Source organism: Giraffa tippelskirchi, chromosome X (assembly GCF_054371585.1).
Source record: "Giraffa tippelskirchi isolate mGirTip1 chromosome X, T2T-mGirTip1v1.2.pri, whole genome shotgun sequence".
Taxonomy (NCBI): Eukaryota; Metazoa; Chordata; class Mammalia; order Artiodactyla; family Giraffidae; genus Giraffa; species Giraffa tippelskirchi.
Window position 1 is genome coordinate 143,223,483 of NC_137289.1, and position 19,122 is coordinate 143,242,604.

Here is a 19,122-nt window from a genome sequence, read left to right on the forward strand (position 1 = left end):
TTTATTATTGATCCTTTGCAACCCTAACAGCAGAGATATTGCTAATTACTGTGATGATAAAAATGCTAATTAATAGGCACTAATTTTTGTCTGCTATCATACACCAGGCACTGTGCACTGGTACTAGTCACTTTTTCGGGGCAAGAACCCGAGGCTTAGGGAGGCTAGAATCGGACTCAAACCCATCTCTGGATGACTATTTCAAAGTCGATGTGTTTCCTCCTGGGCCACAACCACGCTCCATTTAAAAAACAAAAAAAGGAAAAGGCTAACTAAACACAAGGGAACGAAGGTGAGAACGTTGAGAGAAGAGCGAAGAGTTAAATGCCAAGAAACTGTTGTGGACACGGGACCCCCGCAGAGACGAGCACACCCCGCCCACTGCCCGATCCCACCCGAGTGTCGCGATCTGGTCACTATAACGGCCGTCCCCACGCTCCGCCTCAAGAGGAGGAGCCCCATTCCGCGCCACGCCCCTTGCGTGATACGGAACGTGGTGCTGACGTGACGTCACCGCGGGGAGGGCGGGAGTTCCGGAGTGTCGCAGCCACGTGATCCGCGCCGGAAACTCTTCTAGTCATCCCGGCAACGGCCGCCCACTTACCTCAGCCATTTTCCCGTCGGAAATAGGTCCCAGCTCGCCCACCGGTCAGAATTCGCAAGCTACGAGCCCTCGAGGTGACGCGTCCCCTCCGGGGACGGTTGGGTTTCATTTGGGGAGTGAAGGAAAAGCCTAGAGGTCCCTGAGCCTGACTTCCTCTGAGGCCAGGAGAGCTTAGAGCTTGGCTATCACATTGTCTTATTTATCACCATCCCGCGGCAAAAGTTGGGCCAGAGGCCCATGCTGCTAAGTCGCTTCAGTCGTGTCCGACTCTGTGCGACCCCATAGACGGCAGCCCACCAGGCTCCGCCGTCCCTGGGATTCTCCAGGCAAGAATACTGGAGTGGGTTGCCATTTCCTTCTCCAGTGCATGAAAGGGAAAAGTGAAAGTGAAGTCGCTCAGTCGTGTCCGACTCTTAGCGACCCCATGGACTGTAGCCTACCAGGCTCCTCCATCCATGGGATTTTCCAGGCAAGAGTACTGGAGTGGGGTACCATTGCCTTCTCCGAGAGGCCCATGAGACCCCCTAAATCATTGGTGGTGACTTGTGAGAGGGAACGGGTTCCAGAGTCTCTCAGCTCTGCCGTGCACCAGAATCACTGGATGGCTTTAAAATGCCCGGGCCTCCATCCCAGACCAGTTAAGTTCAAATCTCTCGAAGTGGGGCCCAGGTATCGGTTATTTTTATGAAACCCCCCCCATGCGATTCTGATGTGCCAGGTAACACTTTAAGCTAGGTCTGAAAGGTGAATTCGCTTTGCCCACCCAGCCCAGTATCGGAACAGAAGATAGCCCAGGTCAGCCTCGTTCTTTGAAGGATGTCTAGGATATTGGCCCGTCTACTCAAAAATTGGAATTTTCTCTTTTCCCTCATGTTGACCTCTATGGGAGATCAGAGGTTTTGATGGGAGTTATCTGGAGAATATTTGGCACCTACAGTCTTCTCTGCTCCTTACCTGTGGAGGTGGAGAAGGTCTTTTCCCTCTTTTCTTCCTCAGTAATTAAGTGAAGTCAAACCAGTGGCCAACAAAGTACCTTTTAGCTCTGAAATCTTGAGAGTTCCTTAGTCTAGACCAGATGGTTCTGAACAATTTTTTTTTCAGGAATGATTTTTAAAGTTGTTTCACAGGCTAGGTTCTGTATTCAGCTGTTTTTCACCTTAAGTCAGAACATTACTTGAAAGTCTAGACTGAAGATTAATAACATAAATCACATTTCTGGCATTCATGGGAACTTTCAGAGTTCCCATGAATTGTGGGGTGGGTGTAACCTTTACAAGTACAGTTTATACTAATATAGTTTATAGGAGTAACAGTCCCTTTGGGATGGCATTGTGAACAGAAATCATATATTTTCAAAGACTGTTAGCTGGTAACTCTGGATTGGCATAACTGAAGGCAAGTTCACAGTAAGGCATACAGATCTCTGATTATTCGTTGCTGTACTGAGAAAGTATATAAACTAAAGCTCCAGAGAGAATTTTCATTCTAAAAGTGTTTTATAGATGGCAAAGGATTATTTTGTTTTTCAGGGAGCAACATTTAAGGATAGGGTGAGATGAGAAGGATAGGAAGAAAAATTGAACAAATAAGCAGAGTAGAGGTTGGAGAATTCACAAAATAGATGCGGAAGTCTTGGAACTTCATTCCAAGTAACTATTTCCAAGTGACTGGTTCCAAATAACTAGTCATGGTTAGAGCCTTTTTGGTTAATTTCCCATTGTCTGTTGTATTCATGAGTCAGGAGTTAATTTTGTTTGGGGGTGTCCTCATATTTCACACAGGGAATTGGTGAGTTAGTGACATGGGGATTGGTGAACTTGGGAATAAATACATTCACAAATCCCTCACCCATGCTGACAAATGAAACAGTGCCATTCAGTGGGTGCAATATGATTTGTATGAAACAGAAAAATTGTTAGCTATCCTTTCAGCCTTTCTGCTTCCCCACCTGTGCCGCCTTTGTGATATTGCTTCTTTTTGCAACAACCAAAAGAGTAAACTGGGGTTTGGAATGGAGGGAATGAAAAGGAAATCAAACTCAGGTTTGGGGCTCCTTCACCCATCAGTTTGAACTGTTAGAGGCAGAGAGGGGCAGGCCTTCTGAACCCCAGCTCGTGGGCTTGTAGGAGGCCTGTTCTGGCAGAAATGAAGCTTGGCCTGCTGAGGGTGGGAAAAGACCGTTCAGACTTGAGCCATCTCTGACGTCCAAATCACTGAGCAGGGACCATGCCAAGCCGCAGGAGGGAGCCTCTGAGGGCAACAAGCCAGATGAATTTGCCAGCCTCAGATTGTAGCTAGGGGTGACAACAAGAAGCTGTGCTCCCAAAAAACCTCCTTTTCTCATTTATATTAGTTGAGGAAGTTGCTACCAGCATGTGTGTTATTGGGAGACATCTTTGATAGGGTTATTACCTCACATACAGAGATTCTGTAGAACTGCATGTGACTCAGTGTCTGTAATTCAGATTTCTCTACCATGCAGTGATTCATTTTGAGCAGTCTCCAACAGACCCGGTTTTTTCAACCTTGAAACAATGTATACTGAAGGCCTAATTAGATCCCCAGATTCTATGGTTGCCTCCAGAACCAAATTAGTGAGAGCCTTATAGGAAACTTATGCAAGTTTATTTAATGACCAACACTGAATGTGTTTCTTTGCAAAACTCACAAAGTAGAGGAGTCTTCATGTTTTTAATTTTCAGAATTCTAGTGGGAAAGCAGGATAGAGAGGAAAATCCAGTTACGGAATATCCATTATCGTTTCAAAGGGAATTTGTGTTTCATCTATCTGGTTGCTATGATGTGTCCTAGACCTTATTTTTATAAGAATCTAAATAGGCAGTTAAAAGATTGTATATAATGTGACTACCTCTCAACAAAGCCACATTGCTTATAGGTGGAAATTTGCAACCACTTGGTGGAAATTTTCAAGGACTCAATGGAAATAGTCACGTTTTATTCATTGAAAACCACAAAGCTCTTGTCAGTTGTTGTTCATGTATAGTTAGGCATTTTTAAATGTATCTCTCAGGATAAGCAGAGTCATTGAAGAATGAGTACATTTTTTAAGAAGGGCTATATGGGAAAATGTATCATTCAAGACTCAGAGGCACTGTCTTTCGCCTGTGGGCCTCGGCAGTGTTTCGTGAATGACCTCAATGCTGTTTTTTTCCTTCCTCCTCTGTTGGCTGAGGACAGACAATGAATTGGGTCTCTGTGCTCGCTTGGGCTCAGCTGGGCAGTGACTATTGTGCCATTGTCCTCCCTGGGGAGGGCTGCCCAGTTGGTAGGGCTGTGGGTCCCAGCCTCCCCTGACATCGACCCTCTCTTCTTTCAGCTCCACCTCCCACTAGGAGAAGAGTTGCCACGCAGTCCACAAAGCCAGGTGCCATAAAAGAGTACGAGACACTCCTGGGAAGGTGGGAAAGGAAAGATCAAATTAAAGACCACTGAAGGGGCATCTCCCATCTGCTGTTCCCATAAGCTTTCTTTTCTTTGAGATGGTAGTAATGTGTGAAAGTACTGTGATAGTGTCAAGAATTCTTTTAATGTTGGCTTTTCAGAAGCCCCAGCAATTTTATTAGGTCCTTAAGTTCTCTGTGTGGAAAGAGTACCCAGTTTTAAAAAGTTAACAGGGCCCATTCCTCAAGGAGGTTCTCACCTTCCTTTGGATGCCAACAGATGTGGTCAGCTGGGAAGGATATGGATTCCTTCTTCCAGGGAATAGACACTTGAAACTCTCCTGCTTCCTGTCCCTTGTTGGGTTCCTGCTAGGCCTGGGCAGCTTGTAGGATCTCCATCAGAAATCAGGGCACTGCATATGCTTTCTAAGCCCTGTTGATTGATCCTGTTTTCCAGGAGTTGGAATTTTGTTTTGTTTTGTTCTTAATTAAGTCTTTAAGATCTATGTAGCTCTTTAAGAAATGGTCCGATTTGCTTATTTAGTCACAGACAGGATTCTTTTGTCCCCAGTATTAGGAACTGGTCACCATGATTGCTATTGGTCATAATCAGTTTTCTTATTTGCACTGGTCTTATTCTGAGCCTAATAGCTTCTGAGCTGTGTGAGAATCTCAGTTCTTCCACTGATTTCTAAGTGCAAAGCGAGGAACAGGTAGGATGCTCAGCATGCTGAGGGAAGGGTCTCTACAGCATCATAATGGATTAACATTAAGCAGAGGTGGGCAAGTGATGGCCCATGACTAAGAATGCTGTTAACATTGTTACAGGGTGGTCTTTTTAATTAAAAAAAAAAGAGGAAGGCTATGTAGCAGGATATGTCGCCCATAGGCCCAGAGTATTTGGCCCTTTAGAGAAAAAAAATTGCTGGTATAAAATACCAAGAGTAATACTGGAAATAGCCAGCTAACAATAATTATAAAGGTCTCTGCAAGCTACTCTTTCTTTAGACCTGTTTTTCTATACTTTATCATATTTGATTTGAGAGAGATAATTGATTAATTTGTCATTCATTCTCAGGAACTATATTTTCAACCTAAAGAAAACTTTTTTTTATTTATTATTTTTATTGAAGTATAGTTGATTTACAATGTTGTGTTACCTTCAGGTATACAGCAAAGTGATTCAGTCATATATTCATTTTCAGATTCATTTCCTTTATAGGTTATTACAAAATACTGAGTAGAATTCCCTGTGCTATACAGTAAGTCCATGTTGGTTATCTGTTTTATATATAGTAATGTGTATATGTTAATCCCAAACTTGTAATTTATCCCTCCCCTCATTTCCCCTTTGATAACCATAAGTTTGTGTGGGTCTCTTTCTGTTTTGTATATAAGTTAATTTGTTTTTTTTTTTTTTTAGATTCCACATGTAATCAGTACTCTTTTTAATTGAGTATCTATAGGATTTTAGGAACCTTAAAGATACTTAAAATGTAAAAGCATATGACACATAGGTTTTGGAATATGAGGAGAGAAAATAATAAAGACAAGGGCAGAATGAGCAGCATATTGGACATAGAGCCTGAGGACTCTAAACATGCTGGAAGATGGCAACAGATTTGACTATAAGTGTCCCAGTGGCCAGACAATGAGGAAAGCATAATCAGTAAAATCGACAAAGTTGCCTGTATTCCATGATGGATGTAAATTCATCTTTCCTTCATGGCCTGGGTCTTAAAAGAGGCCAGCCTCTTGGCAGATGAATTGATATGCTTTATAGACAGTCGGCACCCAGGGCTGAATCTGAGTGACTTCTGATCCAAGTGCAGGAACTGGCTTTCTTCATCCCAGCCCCTTGTCCTGGCTGCTTTCTTGCAAAAGTGCTCAGGGTGCCTTTCGTGATTTCTGAGGCAGTGGAACATGGCAGTCTTTCTGTCAAATTATTTGTTGAATCAAATGCATATGTAAGTAACCACTCCTCAAATTAGCACTCCCATCCCTTTTTAATCACAGCCATTGACATTTGAACTGCCTGGCAAACATGATGAATTACACTCGAACCTCTTAAACAGTTGTCTACTCTGTCACACATGCCTGACTTCTCGCTCTGCAGAGGGGAGCCTCTCATAAGCCATCTTGTGTATTTGCAGAATATTGGTACTACTGCTTCTAAAGCCAGACTGGACTTTCCCAGTTATAAATAAAAACAGGGTTGTCCAGGATCTGCAGTAGTGTTCAGTCACAGTAATATTTATTACATATTGGAAGCTGTCAGATCTCCCAGTTTGAGATGATTAATATTTACATTGATCTGGTTCTAAGTGTGTATTTTCTAAGATGTAGAAGTCTGGATTCAAAACTCTTCATTTCCCCAAGAGGCACAGATGTCTCCTAGGCTTTTCTAATTTAATTCCTATGCTAATTGTTAATCTCTGAAACAAATTTGATTAAGAATCACATGGAGTTCACTTTAATGTCATTATGTGCTTCAGGCACTCAGAAAACTGTTCAGATTTCAGTGGTGGAGATAGAAAACCTGACGGGAGTGAATTAGCCACTTAAAGGCTACACCTTACCCTTTAGCACTCAAGTATTAATATACACTGATTTCTACTATAATTTCTCTTGTATTTGTTTTACTTCTATAGGTGGTTAGCTCCTTAATTGTATTGACTGTTTTTATATATTTCTTCAGTAGCCTATAAAGCACATAGCAGTTAGCCACACTTTCAGATACTTGCTCATGTTTTAAGCCTTTATAGTTTCAAACTAATGTGAACATTAGTTTACACTTGTATTTTCACTGCATTTGTTCACTTTCCCCCAGTTCACATTTACTATGTGTGTGTGAATTTAGAACAGGTAACAAGAAGCGGGGGCTGTGTTTAAGATAAATTTACAGAAGACCATGTCAGCCCTCTTGGAAATACTCTATTTGAAAGTTTATTATATTTAAAAAGAATGTGAATCATTCTCTTTAGGCTAAATCTTCAAAGATGTGGACAATTTAACTTATCACTTTTCCACATTAACCATAGCAAAACATCTGATGGAGATTACAGAATAAGTTGAGTTTACTTCTTAAGGCTTGGAGATTTTCAAATTCTACCCTATAATTAAGTGAAGTAGGAGAAATAGGACTCCTTCAGTATCTGATGTCTAGAGTTTCAAAACCCAAGTACCTGTTTGCTCAGCATCACGTTGTGTTAGGGGTTTCGTCTCATAGATTCTTAAATTCTCATGCATTACAGGCTATTGCTTTTGTTTAACTTTTTTCTTAGGTACATTCTGGTGTATGCTGGCACTTTGAGCATCTCTGAACCCTTGAACAGGCAGGGGAAAATTTAAGTCTGTTTTAAATAGGTTGTAAAAGGTGCAGCTGCAAATTAAACTTTACCTGGAGGTGTTTCCTGCCATATCAGTAAATCACAAGAGGTAGGTATTGGGGAAATAGCCACAAACCTCACACCACTGGACTGATCAGATGTCTGCCCTGGACTTGTTCTTTTCTAGTTTCGGGGCTCTGTTTGGACTTTCACAGTCAGAGATGGAGGCAGAGGTAAGATTTATCTTTTTAACTCATGAGAGAAAAACAAAAGGTACATTTTCACTTAAAAAGTCTTTGTGTCTCATTGCATGATGGAGTAGACCAAAGGGATACACCAGAAAGCTATAAAGAAAGCACCATGGGGTGCGTGGCTAGTCAGCTTCTGTCCCAGGCACTGAGGGCCCACAGGTGTTTAGGGGCCAGAGAGGGAAGGACCAGAGAACATCCTCCTCAGTAATCCCCGTGCTTCTTGGCAGGCATTTCTAACCTGGAATCAGTCACTTCATTACAGCAGATTGAAAGGTCCAGGATGATAGTCAGTGGCTCCTCGTTGCTCCCTGCGTGTCATCTAAAAATGATTATTATTAGCCTCTATCCCTAGTTTATCATGGGCCATCACCTCAGACTAATTGTTCAGTGCCTACCTCATGTGCGAGTACTTCAGAACAAGTGTGTACTCATGGGTGTGGACCTGCCTTATATCCTCTTTGGCCCCCAGGCATCCTAATGAGGGGGAGGTATTTAGGAGATACACAGTAAAAAGGTTAGTTGATTGAACGTTTGAAGGTTTCTCTTGAGGCTGAACCCATGCGGTGTCCAGCCTGCAGTCTCTGTGTTTTGTAGCCGGCATCAGCACAAGCTCCCGAGTCTTGGGCCTCTCATCCAGTCTATGCAAGGTACTGGCACCATTACCATCAAGCCATGGCATGGATGCGCAGCCACCGGAGTGCCTATCAGAAGGCGGTGGAATCAGTCCTCACTTCCCCGTGGTACTACCCAGCCACTGGCCTTGCCCAGAGCGCTGACGCCAAGGATGGCAAAAGTCCTCAGTTCCACTCCAAGCCTCCCTCGGCCTCCAGGGATGCCTGCCGCAGGCGTTCAAGTCCCGGCAAGCCGGGACCACAACAACGCAGCACAGAAAAGCCAGCCCAGTTCGCAGAGGATGAGAGCAAGTCTGACGACGGCGGCATAGTGTGCGACCTGAGCAACATGGAGATCACAGAGGAGCTGCGCCAGTACTTCGCGCAGACCGAGCGGCACCGAGAGGAGCGCAGTAAGTACAGCCTGCCCCGCCTCTGGCCTGTCTTCCTGCCCTCATGTACAAACATCTAACCCCTTGCTTGGGTGCAGGTAATATTCAAAACCAATCCTAAGCCTGAAAAAGCTCTAGTGATGTGGTACCTCACTTACATTAGTTTTCCAGAGTTGTTTCAATATAGGACTTTAAAAAAAAAAATTCTTGTGGTGGTGGTGGTTGTTTAGTGGCTGGCTCAGTCGTGTCCGATTCTGCAGGCAAGAATACTGGAGTGGGTTGCCATTCTCTTCTCCAGGGGATCTTCCCCACCCAGGGATCAAACCTGCATCTCCGGTGTCTTCTGGGTCAGCAGGCAGATTCTTTACCACTGAGCCACTGGGGAAGCCCTTTTTAAATTCTAGAACAAAACTTATCCTGATAGTACCTCTATCACTTACTGAATTTTAGGCAGTACACTGGATGGAGTATTTGTATGCGTGTGTATATGTGTGCATTCCCTAACCTACACAACAGTCCCTCAGGGCTTTAAGCCCATTTCACACATGAGGAAACTGGACTTTTCTCACATGTGAAACCTCAGGAGGTTTCTGGACTTGTTCTGTGATACCAACTACTAATTTTCTATTAGGATTCAAACCAAGGTCTGTCCAATCCCTGTGCTTATTCATCTAGCACAAGCTTAGGAGTAGATTTTGTCCCTGAGACCATTAGTTTCCTGAAGTACTGTTGCCAGCTCACTGGTACACAACTGAGAGACTGCCCTGGTGCTGCAAAACCACCAAGTCTTAAATCTCAAGCTCCTTTCAGAATAGAGACCAGTGAGAACCTAAACAGAGTAACAAAATGCCTGGTACTTGCCCTCTCTTGTTTGATCCTTCACTATGGCTGTCTGCCCCTAGGGTTAGAGAATTGTGATAATGGTCTTATATCTTCAGTCAAAAAGTAGGAATTTTCTTGTTTTAATTCCTTACTAACTTGCCACAAAAAAACTAAAGTTGCTGTTTGTACTTTCCTTACTATTAAGATTCACCAGCCCATTTACATTTTGAGTGTCTCTAACAGACATACAAATGCTTTTCTCCCTATTACAACCAGTGTGTGTGCTTTGTCACTCAGTTGTGTCAGACTTTCTGCGACCCCACGGACTGTAGCCTCCCAGGCACCTCTGTCCATGGGGATTCTCCAGGCAAGAATACTGGAGTGGGTTGCCATGCCCTCCTCCAGGGGATCTTCCCAACCCAGGGATCGAACCCAGGTCTCCTGCATTGTATGTTGATACTTTACCATCTGAACCACCAGGGAAGCCCATTACAACCAGTAGGCAGTCTCAATATTGTTTTTATTGCATGCTAATCATATATATTTTACTTAGAATTTTCTAATAAACAGAGGCATAGAAACCTGGGGGTGTGTGATTTTCATTTACATCTTGATTGATCCGTATTTTCCTAATGATGGGTGAGCATTTATTGATGCCCCCTGAGTGCAAGGAACTGAGCAATGGGCTGTGTGTAAAGCCTCATGGCCTTTAGTATCTGCCTGTGGTTCTCACTAAGCTACTCATTCAGTTGTTTTACTTACCTTATTTTGATTAAACTGTTGGCTGCTTTTTTTGCATATCAGAAAGTATATCCAAACAAATCTTTTTAAAACTACTTTCTACTACACACAGAATACAAGTCTTTCCATGATATTCAGAAATAAATTTTACCTTTTTTCAAAATACATTGGAAATAACCATTAGTCTAATTTAAAAGTATATAAACAGATGAGGGAGAGTTGTCATTGGAGCATGTCCACTTGTGTTTGGAATGCTGTTACAGGCTTTTGAAAAAGAAAATATGAGGAAGCCAGTGATTATTTCTGTTGTCCTTACCCAAGGCAGAAGAACATGTTTTTCCTGCCAGAAAGAGCACAACTTTTGTGACAGAAGTTGTAATTAAGGATGGGAGCAAACCCCAGCCATCTAAAAGGCCATTTTGAATGACCTGCTAATTTAAAATAAACCTGAAATATCATCTATACCCAAGTGAGGAGTTAGAAGTTTATGAATGAGCGTAGGAGACAAGGGGATCTGCCCTGGAAGCATTGTCAGGTCCCCGGGAGACATGAGAGTTGTCTGGCGAGGGTGAGAACAGGCTTTGGTGTCAGAATCGAATCTTCTCATGAAAGACATGGTCTGAGAAGCAGCTGCCAGGGCCTGATGCTGCTCCTACAAAAATAACGGGCACGGCTTCACCAGCGCTAGGTTTTCCACCAGCTCTCGCAGTGGCGTACAGGATCAATATGTGTTCCTTGGAGCAGTCATGAATGATGGCACTCAGATGTAAGTAATTGGAATGCCCACAGTGCTTTCCAATCCATTACCTCTGCCAGAAATGCTCACGGAGGTTCAGTTACACACACAGCTGGGAGATGTTTGAATAAAGAAATGAGGGACCTGCGTCGTGTGAATACTTGGTTGAAGTTGTTTTGCTCTTCGAGCCACTAGAAGCTATTTATTCAATCAGGGCAAACCCAGCCCTGCACATGAATCATTTAAAGGACATAGATTGTATCAAATATTACTAGCAAGGGAAAACGTAGATAAACTTGAAAGATTTAGCTTTTTCCAGATTACTCACCTCCACAAGAACTTATACATTTCACAGTTTAGTGTCATCTGAGTCTTATTTAATGTTTTCTTGGGATAAAATCCTTTAGCGTGGACAGCGTGTTCTTGTTTGTGATTACTGTTCTTCCAGAGAATCTCTAATTTCACATATTTCCATGATAAAAAATTTTAAAAAATTAACTAGGATAAATAAAGAACTCCTTGTGAAGGGATAATAGGCATGCTTTTAATTGTTATATATCACGTTTTCTTAATGTATGTTTCTGTTAGTTAAAACTTTACTGGTAATATTACTTAGGGGAAATTAGATGGTTGTGAAGTTTTAAAAGGTTGACTGTGTTGTCAGGTATTTCTTGGGAAAAATAACTGTTAGGTTAATGAAGGCATCATTTATAGTCACAAATAACCATGAACTGAGACTGTGAGGTCCTCATCCTAATACTTAGAACAGGAGGCCCCCCGAAACAAACACCACTGTTGTCCCACTGAGAACCAGTCCGATATTTTGGGGGTAGATGTCAGGCGCAAACAGGGACAGTGTCCCAAAGAGCATAAACCAGTGTGGGAAGAGAAGACAAAAATCAAGTTTAAAAGGAAACTAGAAGAGCTGTCTGGGGTGTGGGTCATGGATAGCTTTGCAAATGAGGGGAAGAGCCAGAGGGCTCAGCTGTCAGGAGTTCCACCCGGTGGTTGTGTGCACTTGGCTTTGAGGTACTGGATCCGTGTGCAGTGAGAGGGAGAGAAAGGGGTAAGTGCACGCCTGGGCAGCACTCAAAGCGCTGTTCTTACTGAAGGGCCCAGATGAGGTTCGTGTACATGTGATGGGCGCATCTGCTCCACTCCCACACCCACTTCCCACCCGCTACCCGGAGCAGGAAGGTGTAGACACTAGGCTTCCTAGTGACACACCCTCCCTGGAAAACCTGGAGGATATACCAAAGTCCACGGCCTGGTGTTTAGTGAGCCATCCTGGTTTCATCAGTGAGATTCAACTGTAGAAGCATGCTGATTGAGCACAATTCCAGCATGTGTGTGTTTCATCTAGTCGAGGTGTTCAGATGGGCATCAACCAGTCTATGAGAGGACACGTGTGAATGGCCATAGAAAAATGGAAGGGAGGGCTGGAAATGCACATTCATTCTAAAAGTAAGCTGCCCAGCTAGCTCAGTTGGTAGAGCATGAGACTCTTATTCTAAAAGGAAACATGGAGATTGCCCATGGACTTCGGGATTACATTTGTCATGGAATCAGGGATGCAGGCTGAGGAGGGAAGAAGGCCCATCAGAAATGGCTCCAGCTGTTGGCAAGCACCTGTGTTCTGGGTGTGTTGCTGACGAGCCAGAAACAAGGCATTAGTGATATAAATCAAGTCTGTGCTTTCGCTCAGTTGTGCTGAGGTCATTAATCCTGGCAACACAGCAGAGAGTATAACCAGACATACTAATCCTAGAAAAAGGGGGGAAAATCACATTCTTTAACACTCATTTGTCTTAGTGCTTTGTCCTCCAAAATGTTCTGCCTTTGGGCTAATTATCTGTGGAATACTGAATAAATGTTTTCCTGCTATGTCAGGGTCTCTGAAGTCCAAGTCACCTCCCATGATAGTTTTTCCCTTTATAGGCTTTAAGTCTACATTGGTAGCATCGTGTGAATGTGTAGATTGAGGTGAAAGTATCAAGGTTATATATCCTTAACCCAGATGGAGTCCAGTAGAGTTTCTCCCTGATGGTATAATGCTGTTTTTCCTATTTTAACTCTTTGTGCATGTTAATCCTTGAATTAGTTTCCTAGTACTGTTGTAACAGATGACACAAACTGTGTGATTTAAAACTACAGAAGTTTATTCTCTCACAGTTCTGGAGGCCAGAAGGACAAAGTCAAGGTGTCGCCAGTGCCACACCTCCAAAGGTTCTACTGCCTGCCTCCTCCAGCTCCTGGCAGCTCCTGGCTTTCAGTGTGGTAACAAGGGTGCCGTCTCTGCCACCATTTTTCCATGGTTCCCCCGTGTCTGTATGTGCCCTGTTCTGTCTCACATAAGGATACTCTCATTGGATTTGGGATCCACCCTATTCCAGAATCATCTCAATCCTTAGTTACATCCCCAAAGTCCCTGAGCTTCTGAGGTTTTGGGTAGCTGGAAATTTGTAGGCTGTTTATTCCGCTACAACCCTGTTTTAAAGGTGGAATCAAGAAAGATTGGAGAAGGCAATGGCACCCCACTCCAGTACTCTTGCCTGGGAAACCCCATGGACGGAGGAGCCTGGTAGGCTGCAGCCCATGGGGTCGGGAAGAGTCAGACACGACTGAGCAACTTCACTTTCACTTTTCACTTTCATGCACTGGAGGAGGAAATGGCAACCCACTCCAGTATTCTTGCCTGGAGAATCCCAGGGCCGGGGGAACCTGGTGGGCTGCCGTCTATGGGGTCACACTTAGCAGCAGCAGCAAGAAAGATACTCCAATTTGTTTTAAAGCAAGTTGCCTTAGGCAAATATCCTGCATGAAAAAAGTGCTTAGTAACACTGAGTCCCACATCTGTTTTCAGGAAAAATGACTGACCTCTGCATGACAAGGGCCAGTTATGTCTGAAGTGTGATGTTCAACTCCTCTGCTTGTCAGCCATCTGGTTGGCTGAGCCCTCACCTTGTTTTGACAGAAAGAAAAATAGCTAGTGATTGACAATCCTTTCCTTCATTGGGATGGAGGAAGCAATAAATAGAACCCAGAATAAGTGGATGCCCTCAAATGAGTATTGAATCCTGAGGTTTGCTTGGATCCTTGGGTCAGTGTGCACTAAAGTACTTTCATGTGCCACCTGTAGCCTCCAGTCCAGCCAGTCTGAATGTGCTTGGTTTTAAGCTGACCAGGTTTCAAGTCTGTATTAATAGTCTATTGTTAGAACTTGGGTGTGTAAGGGACATTTGTAAGGGAACAAAATCAGACAACAACTCAGTAGTGCCTCTCCCCAGGGAGATTCTGAGGACCTCCAGGAGAGGCTCTGCCCAGTGCCTTTTGAGAGTTGAGCATCTGTTTCTCTGTCACTGGGTTGTCATTTTTCTCCAACAGCATCTGGAAGGAACAGTTGTTTACAAAGAATAATGTATGGCCTTTGCCCGAGCTTTCTGTTGACAACCATTTCTGACCACCTGCTTTGGGTCAGGCATTGCAGCCTCCCCCAGGTCTGGGGAGATGGGGTGAGTAAAGGCCACAGTGCCCTCCCCAGGGTGGACTCCCACAGGTAGGCCGCTGGTGCCTGGGGACCTGCTTCCTGTCTCTCAGATCTATGTTTGAGGGCAGCTGCCTGCTGTGCAGGCTTCCTAGGTGACACTGGTGGTAAAGAATCCGCCTCCCAATGCAGGAGACATAAGAGACGTGGGTTTGATCCCTGGGTCGGGAAGATCGCCCGGGGAAGGAAATGGCAACCCACTCCAGTATTCTTGCCTGGAGAATCCCATGGACAGAGGAGCCTGGTGGGCTACAGTCCCTAGGATCACAAAGAGTCAGCCACGACTGAAGCGACTTAGCATGCACAATGTCCATGAGATAGTTTTTGTGAGAAGCATCATGATAATAGTCATGGTAAGTTATAAGGAAAACAAATAAAGATGCAAAAGTGAAAAGGTTAAATTCACATATTCTGACGGCTGAGAGCAACACTAAGACAGCGAAGGTTCCAGTGTTTTTTAAAACTTATAAACTCAGAGACTGATTTCGACAGGAAGTTCAACATCTGTTGTGTCACTAAACCTGTCGGTGAGAATGATGGTAGTCTAAGGACAGGCTTGAGAGTGAAAGGCCCATGGTCTGGGAACCACTGCCCCCCACATGCACAGGCTCTGATGGACCATGTGAAATTGTGTCCTCGGGGCCTGAGGACTATTAACATGTCCCAGGCTCTCACAGGCAGCAGGGGAACTCTGCTGCTCCTGGCTTGGGTGGAGATGCCAAGCCTTCAGAAGAGAAGTCCCTGGCTGCAGTGAGGGGGGGTTAGAATTGAAACACCCATATGAGAATTGAACATCTTAAATCCTGAAGTTTCAGATTTGCCAGAAAGACCAGAAATGAGACACAAATGCTTGTCAACCTCCCATTCATTTGCACATCTGGCCAATATTTTGGTTTAGTTCTGCCTTTTACACTAGGTCAATTCTATCTTTTGTGTAGATAAGATAACAGTTATATTGTATTTCTTCTGCTTGACAGTCATTTGGATTATCCACATACTACCTCCTTATATAAAAAGAAGCTGGAGGTATGCTAAGACAGAAATGGCCACATGCATTTTTAATGTTTCCAAGCTTGTAAAACTCCACTCCAGCTCCACAGTGTGATTTATAAATGAATGAGATTTGTGAGTGTCTGTACCTAGCCACATAAAGAGCATAGACACATAAATATCTCGCCGTTCACTTGATGTGCTCACTCTTGTGTTCCCTTCCATACTGAACTTTCATTCTACTTTTTTTTTTAACCAAGGAAAAAATGATTTATATCATTGTTTTATTCCCTACAACCATCTTCAGTCCTTACTAAGTAGCATTTCTCTTGGTAGCAGCAGTGGCTACAAAGGTGTGCATTCTCTGTTCTTGACAGTCACTTTCAAAAATCTGTAAGTTGGCTAAAATTTGACCTTAGGTTTTGTTGACATTTTTATGTTGTTTCTAGTTTACATAAGAATAAAAGTTATGCTACTAGGACTTGTTACGGTAAAAACAGAGAGGGGAGGATAACCTGAGTAAATATGTGTTGCTTTACAAGAATCCATTTAGATGAGATCAGAGTGTATAACCCGCCGTCATGAAATTGAGCCTAAGCTGACCTGGAGCGAAGGGACAAACCCCATCCATCCATAATGAAGGTGGCCAGTGGGCTGCTGCAGGCAACACAGAGGCCTTCCTGTCGTCTGGAGAAGCATGCTTTCTTGGCCCTTTCCTACCTTTGGCCAGCCTTGAAACCCGTTCACCTTTCCTCACATGGTGTGATTTGTGTTGAGGAGGTGTGTGGGGATTGTCGCTCATTCTCAAGTTCTCTAGCTGCTAGCACTCAACGCTTTTCCAGATGACCTGAAACCCATACCTCTTCCACAGGGGTGATTGTTTTTCCCCCACCAGCTCATTTGTGGTGGGAATTACTACTACTTGCAGCCCTGGACTTGGCAGGAAGCGTTTCCTTTCCCAGCTGGCCAGGTCCAGTGTTTGAACCCACAGGAGTACCACTGGCTACGCCTCACGGGGCAGCTTGTGGGCAGCCGTGTGGACCCAGAGAGACTCGAGGGGGGCTGCACTTTTCTCCTGTTTTTCAGGCCCATTGCTGAACGTGGATAGTTTGGGGTGCTGAGTGAGTGAGAGATGCGCTTCCTAAAGGAGATAGTGATCACCCCACATGGGTTACGCCTTAGAGTCTGAGAAACTCCCAGCCAGCGGGTTAGGGCCGGGTGCCCTGGCAGTTAGAAGGGGAAGGCGGAGGGAATCGAGGGCCAGCTGAGACAACCCGGCTCACGGAGCATGTTGCTTGCTTCCCAGGGCGGCAGCAGCAGCTGGATGCAGCACGCCTGAAAGACTACGTGTATGCCGATCATGGCCTGTACTGCAACAAGCGCGGCCGGTCTGCGCTGCCCCCAGCTGAGCGGCCCGGAGAGCGGCGCCGGGCTGAGATGGAGCACCTCTACGGGGCCAGTGCTGCCAAGATCCAGGCTATGGAGACGGCCATGCAGCTCAGCTTTGACAAGCACTGCGACCGCAAGCAGCCCAAATACTGGCCCGTCATCCCACTCAAGTTCTGAGCCCCGCCCAAGGGCCCCAGCCTGCCTCTGCCTCTGCTTTCCTTTCATGGTTGCCCTCTCCCCCTCTCCCTTGGCTCTTCTCAGGGAAAGGGGAATTGATGCTGACAACTGAGCACGTTCCCCAAAGTCCCCTGGGGGCGGTGATAAGGTCAGCCACCTGGAAGTGGGCAGAACGCATCCTGTTGCCAGTAAGAGCAGTTTTCTTTTGACATAAAACGATAATTTCATACCCATCCCATTGGTTTTAAATGTTAATAAGCGTGACCAGTTCATTAAAGTTCTTATTTGGAGATCCTGCTTAGTTGTTATGTTTCCATTTTCTTCTTTCTTTAACCCAACTGAACTAGGCAAAGGCTTTCAGGAACTCAGATGTCCTCTTCCACCCCAAGTCCTCTAGCCCCGCTGCAAAGGATGCAGACCTGCTGGCCCCACAGCACAGAGCTCATCAGAGTGCATGTGCCGTCAAGGGCCGCAGTTCCTAGTTTGGGCTTTCAGGCCTCGTGTTCTGTCCCGACTCCTCGGTTCTGCCCTTGCAGGAGGAAGACAGCCAGAGATGGTGAGTAAAGGCCTGGGCATGGCTGCATGCCAATAAAACTTTATTGATGAAAACAGGCCAGGTTTGGCCTGTGGGTGGTAGCTTGCCAGCTTCTGCTCTAAAGGAAGGAGAATCCGTGTCTGATGTCCTGGTTACCTGCTTGTCTCGACAGAGCTTGAAAGTCATCCAGAATTGAGAGCCGAGGACAGTGATTCCCAAACCTGCTCACCTCTGCAGTCTCCTCGGTGGTAGAAAAGGTGTCATTGAACTCTTACTACATACGGTGAATACTGTTTTGATAAGAGAATATATTTCAGGGAACAGAAACCTAAAAATGCGTGTCTCAGTCCATTTATAAAAGCCAGCTGCCTTTTAAATAAGTTATTTTGGTGTGTTGCCAGGGTGAACCGCACTGACCTGCGAAGATAGCACATCCATCAAAGGTTGGTGAAAAGATAGAGTATTGACATGTTTCTCCCTCAAAACACTTAACTGCGCATTTCAGCCCCTGCCCTGAGACAAATACATTACTTTTCCTCAGCCCCAGGTGCTTATTTTTCCAAGCTCGCATATTATTACTGGAGTTACAGTTTGTGCTTGGGTATTGCAGACAAAAACCAGAATTAACTTCCCCTGTAGTGACACGTGACCAAAATTTCAAATCTTTAGCAGTTCTTTCTCTTTTTTTTTTTATTTGAAACCCATATGCCTAAATAAAAAATAAATGTGACTGAGGCAGAAATACAAACTGAAGCCTCTAATTGTGGCAGTTTTCTTGGCAATTTAAGAGTGAAGTGTTTATCCTCCCAAAATACACTCCTACCTTCCCCCAGAGAACCCCCCAGGTTGGTCCCACCCTTGCCGATGAGTGCCTTTCACCTCGTAGGGCTTGGTGTTCTTGCTCCTGACGTAGGTCTTCACGATACCCCCAACTTCATAAACTCTTGGGAAATATTCACATACACACTGACTTCAGAATAAGAGTTTGGTTCTGGGCAGCAAGAGGATTGGAGTCCCCATCCAGAGGGGTTTCTCTGTCTCTCGGATGTTTCATTTCTTTATAACAGAAAAGTTATGGTAGAACCCAGCTTCAATGGAAGCCCCCAAAATTCAGCAAACTTCTGACAAAATCATATATCTTTCAGTTCATTTCTAGGATTAACTATCACATGAAATTTTTATCAAACTCTTATATAGGGCTTACCAGGGGCCATGTACTCTTCTAATCGCTCTACAAATACGAATTTCTGGAGCAAGCAACCTATGACAAACCTGTGAAGTAGCTATTACAGGTACACAACCTGTTTTCTAAAACTCGTTCAATCAGGTGTGTTTCAGAATTCAGACATTGTGGTACTTTTGAAAAGTCAAACAGCATATTATGGAACTGGTCTCACTGGACTGGGGCAGCAGCCTGTCATCAAAGTACTATTTGTTGCAGTAAAATGGAAGAATATTCCAAGCGGAATAACACCATAAATATTCCCAGTTCCATTCACGTCAGGTTTTGTCCTTATATCCTTATAGTCAAGTCAGGTTTGGCTGCTAAACAAATTATTTGAAAACAACGAAACATGACTTCCAGTTTCCAGAGCTTTGG

The 19,122-nt window shown here is 44.4% G+C and overlaps 1 protein-coding gene across 7 annotated transcripts; it reads left to right on the forward strand.

The window, feature by feature from the left end:
• Positions 1-558: 558 nt before the first annotated feature.
• On the forward strand, positions 559-17,284 carry GEMIN8 (gem nuclear organelle associated protein 8). 7 transcript variants are annotated; one of them, XM_081563768.1, is made up of 6 exons: positions 559-678; positions 3,942-4,023; positions 5,228-5,267; positions 7,522-7,567; positions 8,180-8,609; positions 16,728-17,284. In XM_081563768.1, the coding sequence occupies exons 4-6, from the start codon at positions 7,556-7,558 to the stop codon at positions 16,985-16,987; spliced, it is 702 nt and encodes a 233-aa protein (XP_081419894.1). In that variant the 5' UTR covers positions 559-678; positions 3,942-4,023; positions 5,228-5,267; positions 7,522-7,555; the 3' UTR covers positions 16,988-17,284. The 7 variants fall into 7 exon arrangements, with proteins under 7 accessions (XP_081419894.1, XP_081419895.1, XP_081419897.1 ...); XM_081563769.1 differs by having other exon boundaries at positions 3,942-4,002; XM_081563771.1 differs by lacking the exon at positions 5,228-5,267 and having other exon boundaries at positions 8,135-8,609.
• The last annotated feature ends 1,838 nt before the right edge of the window (positions 17,285-19,122 follow it).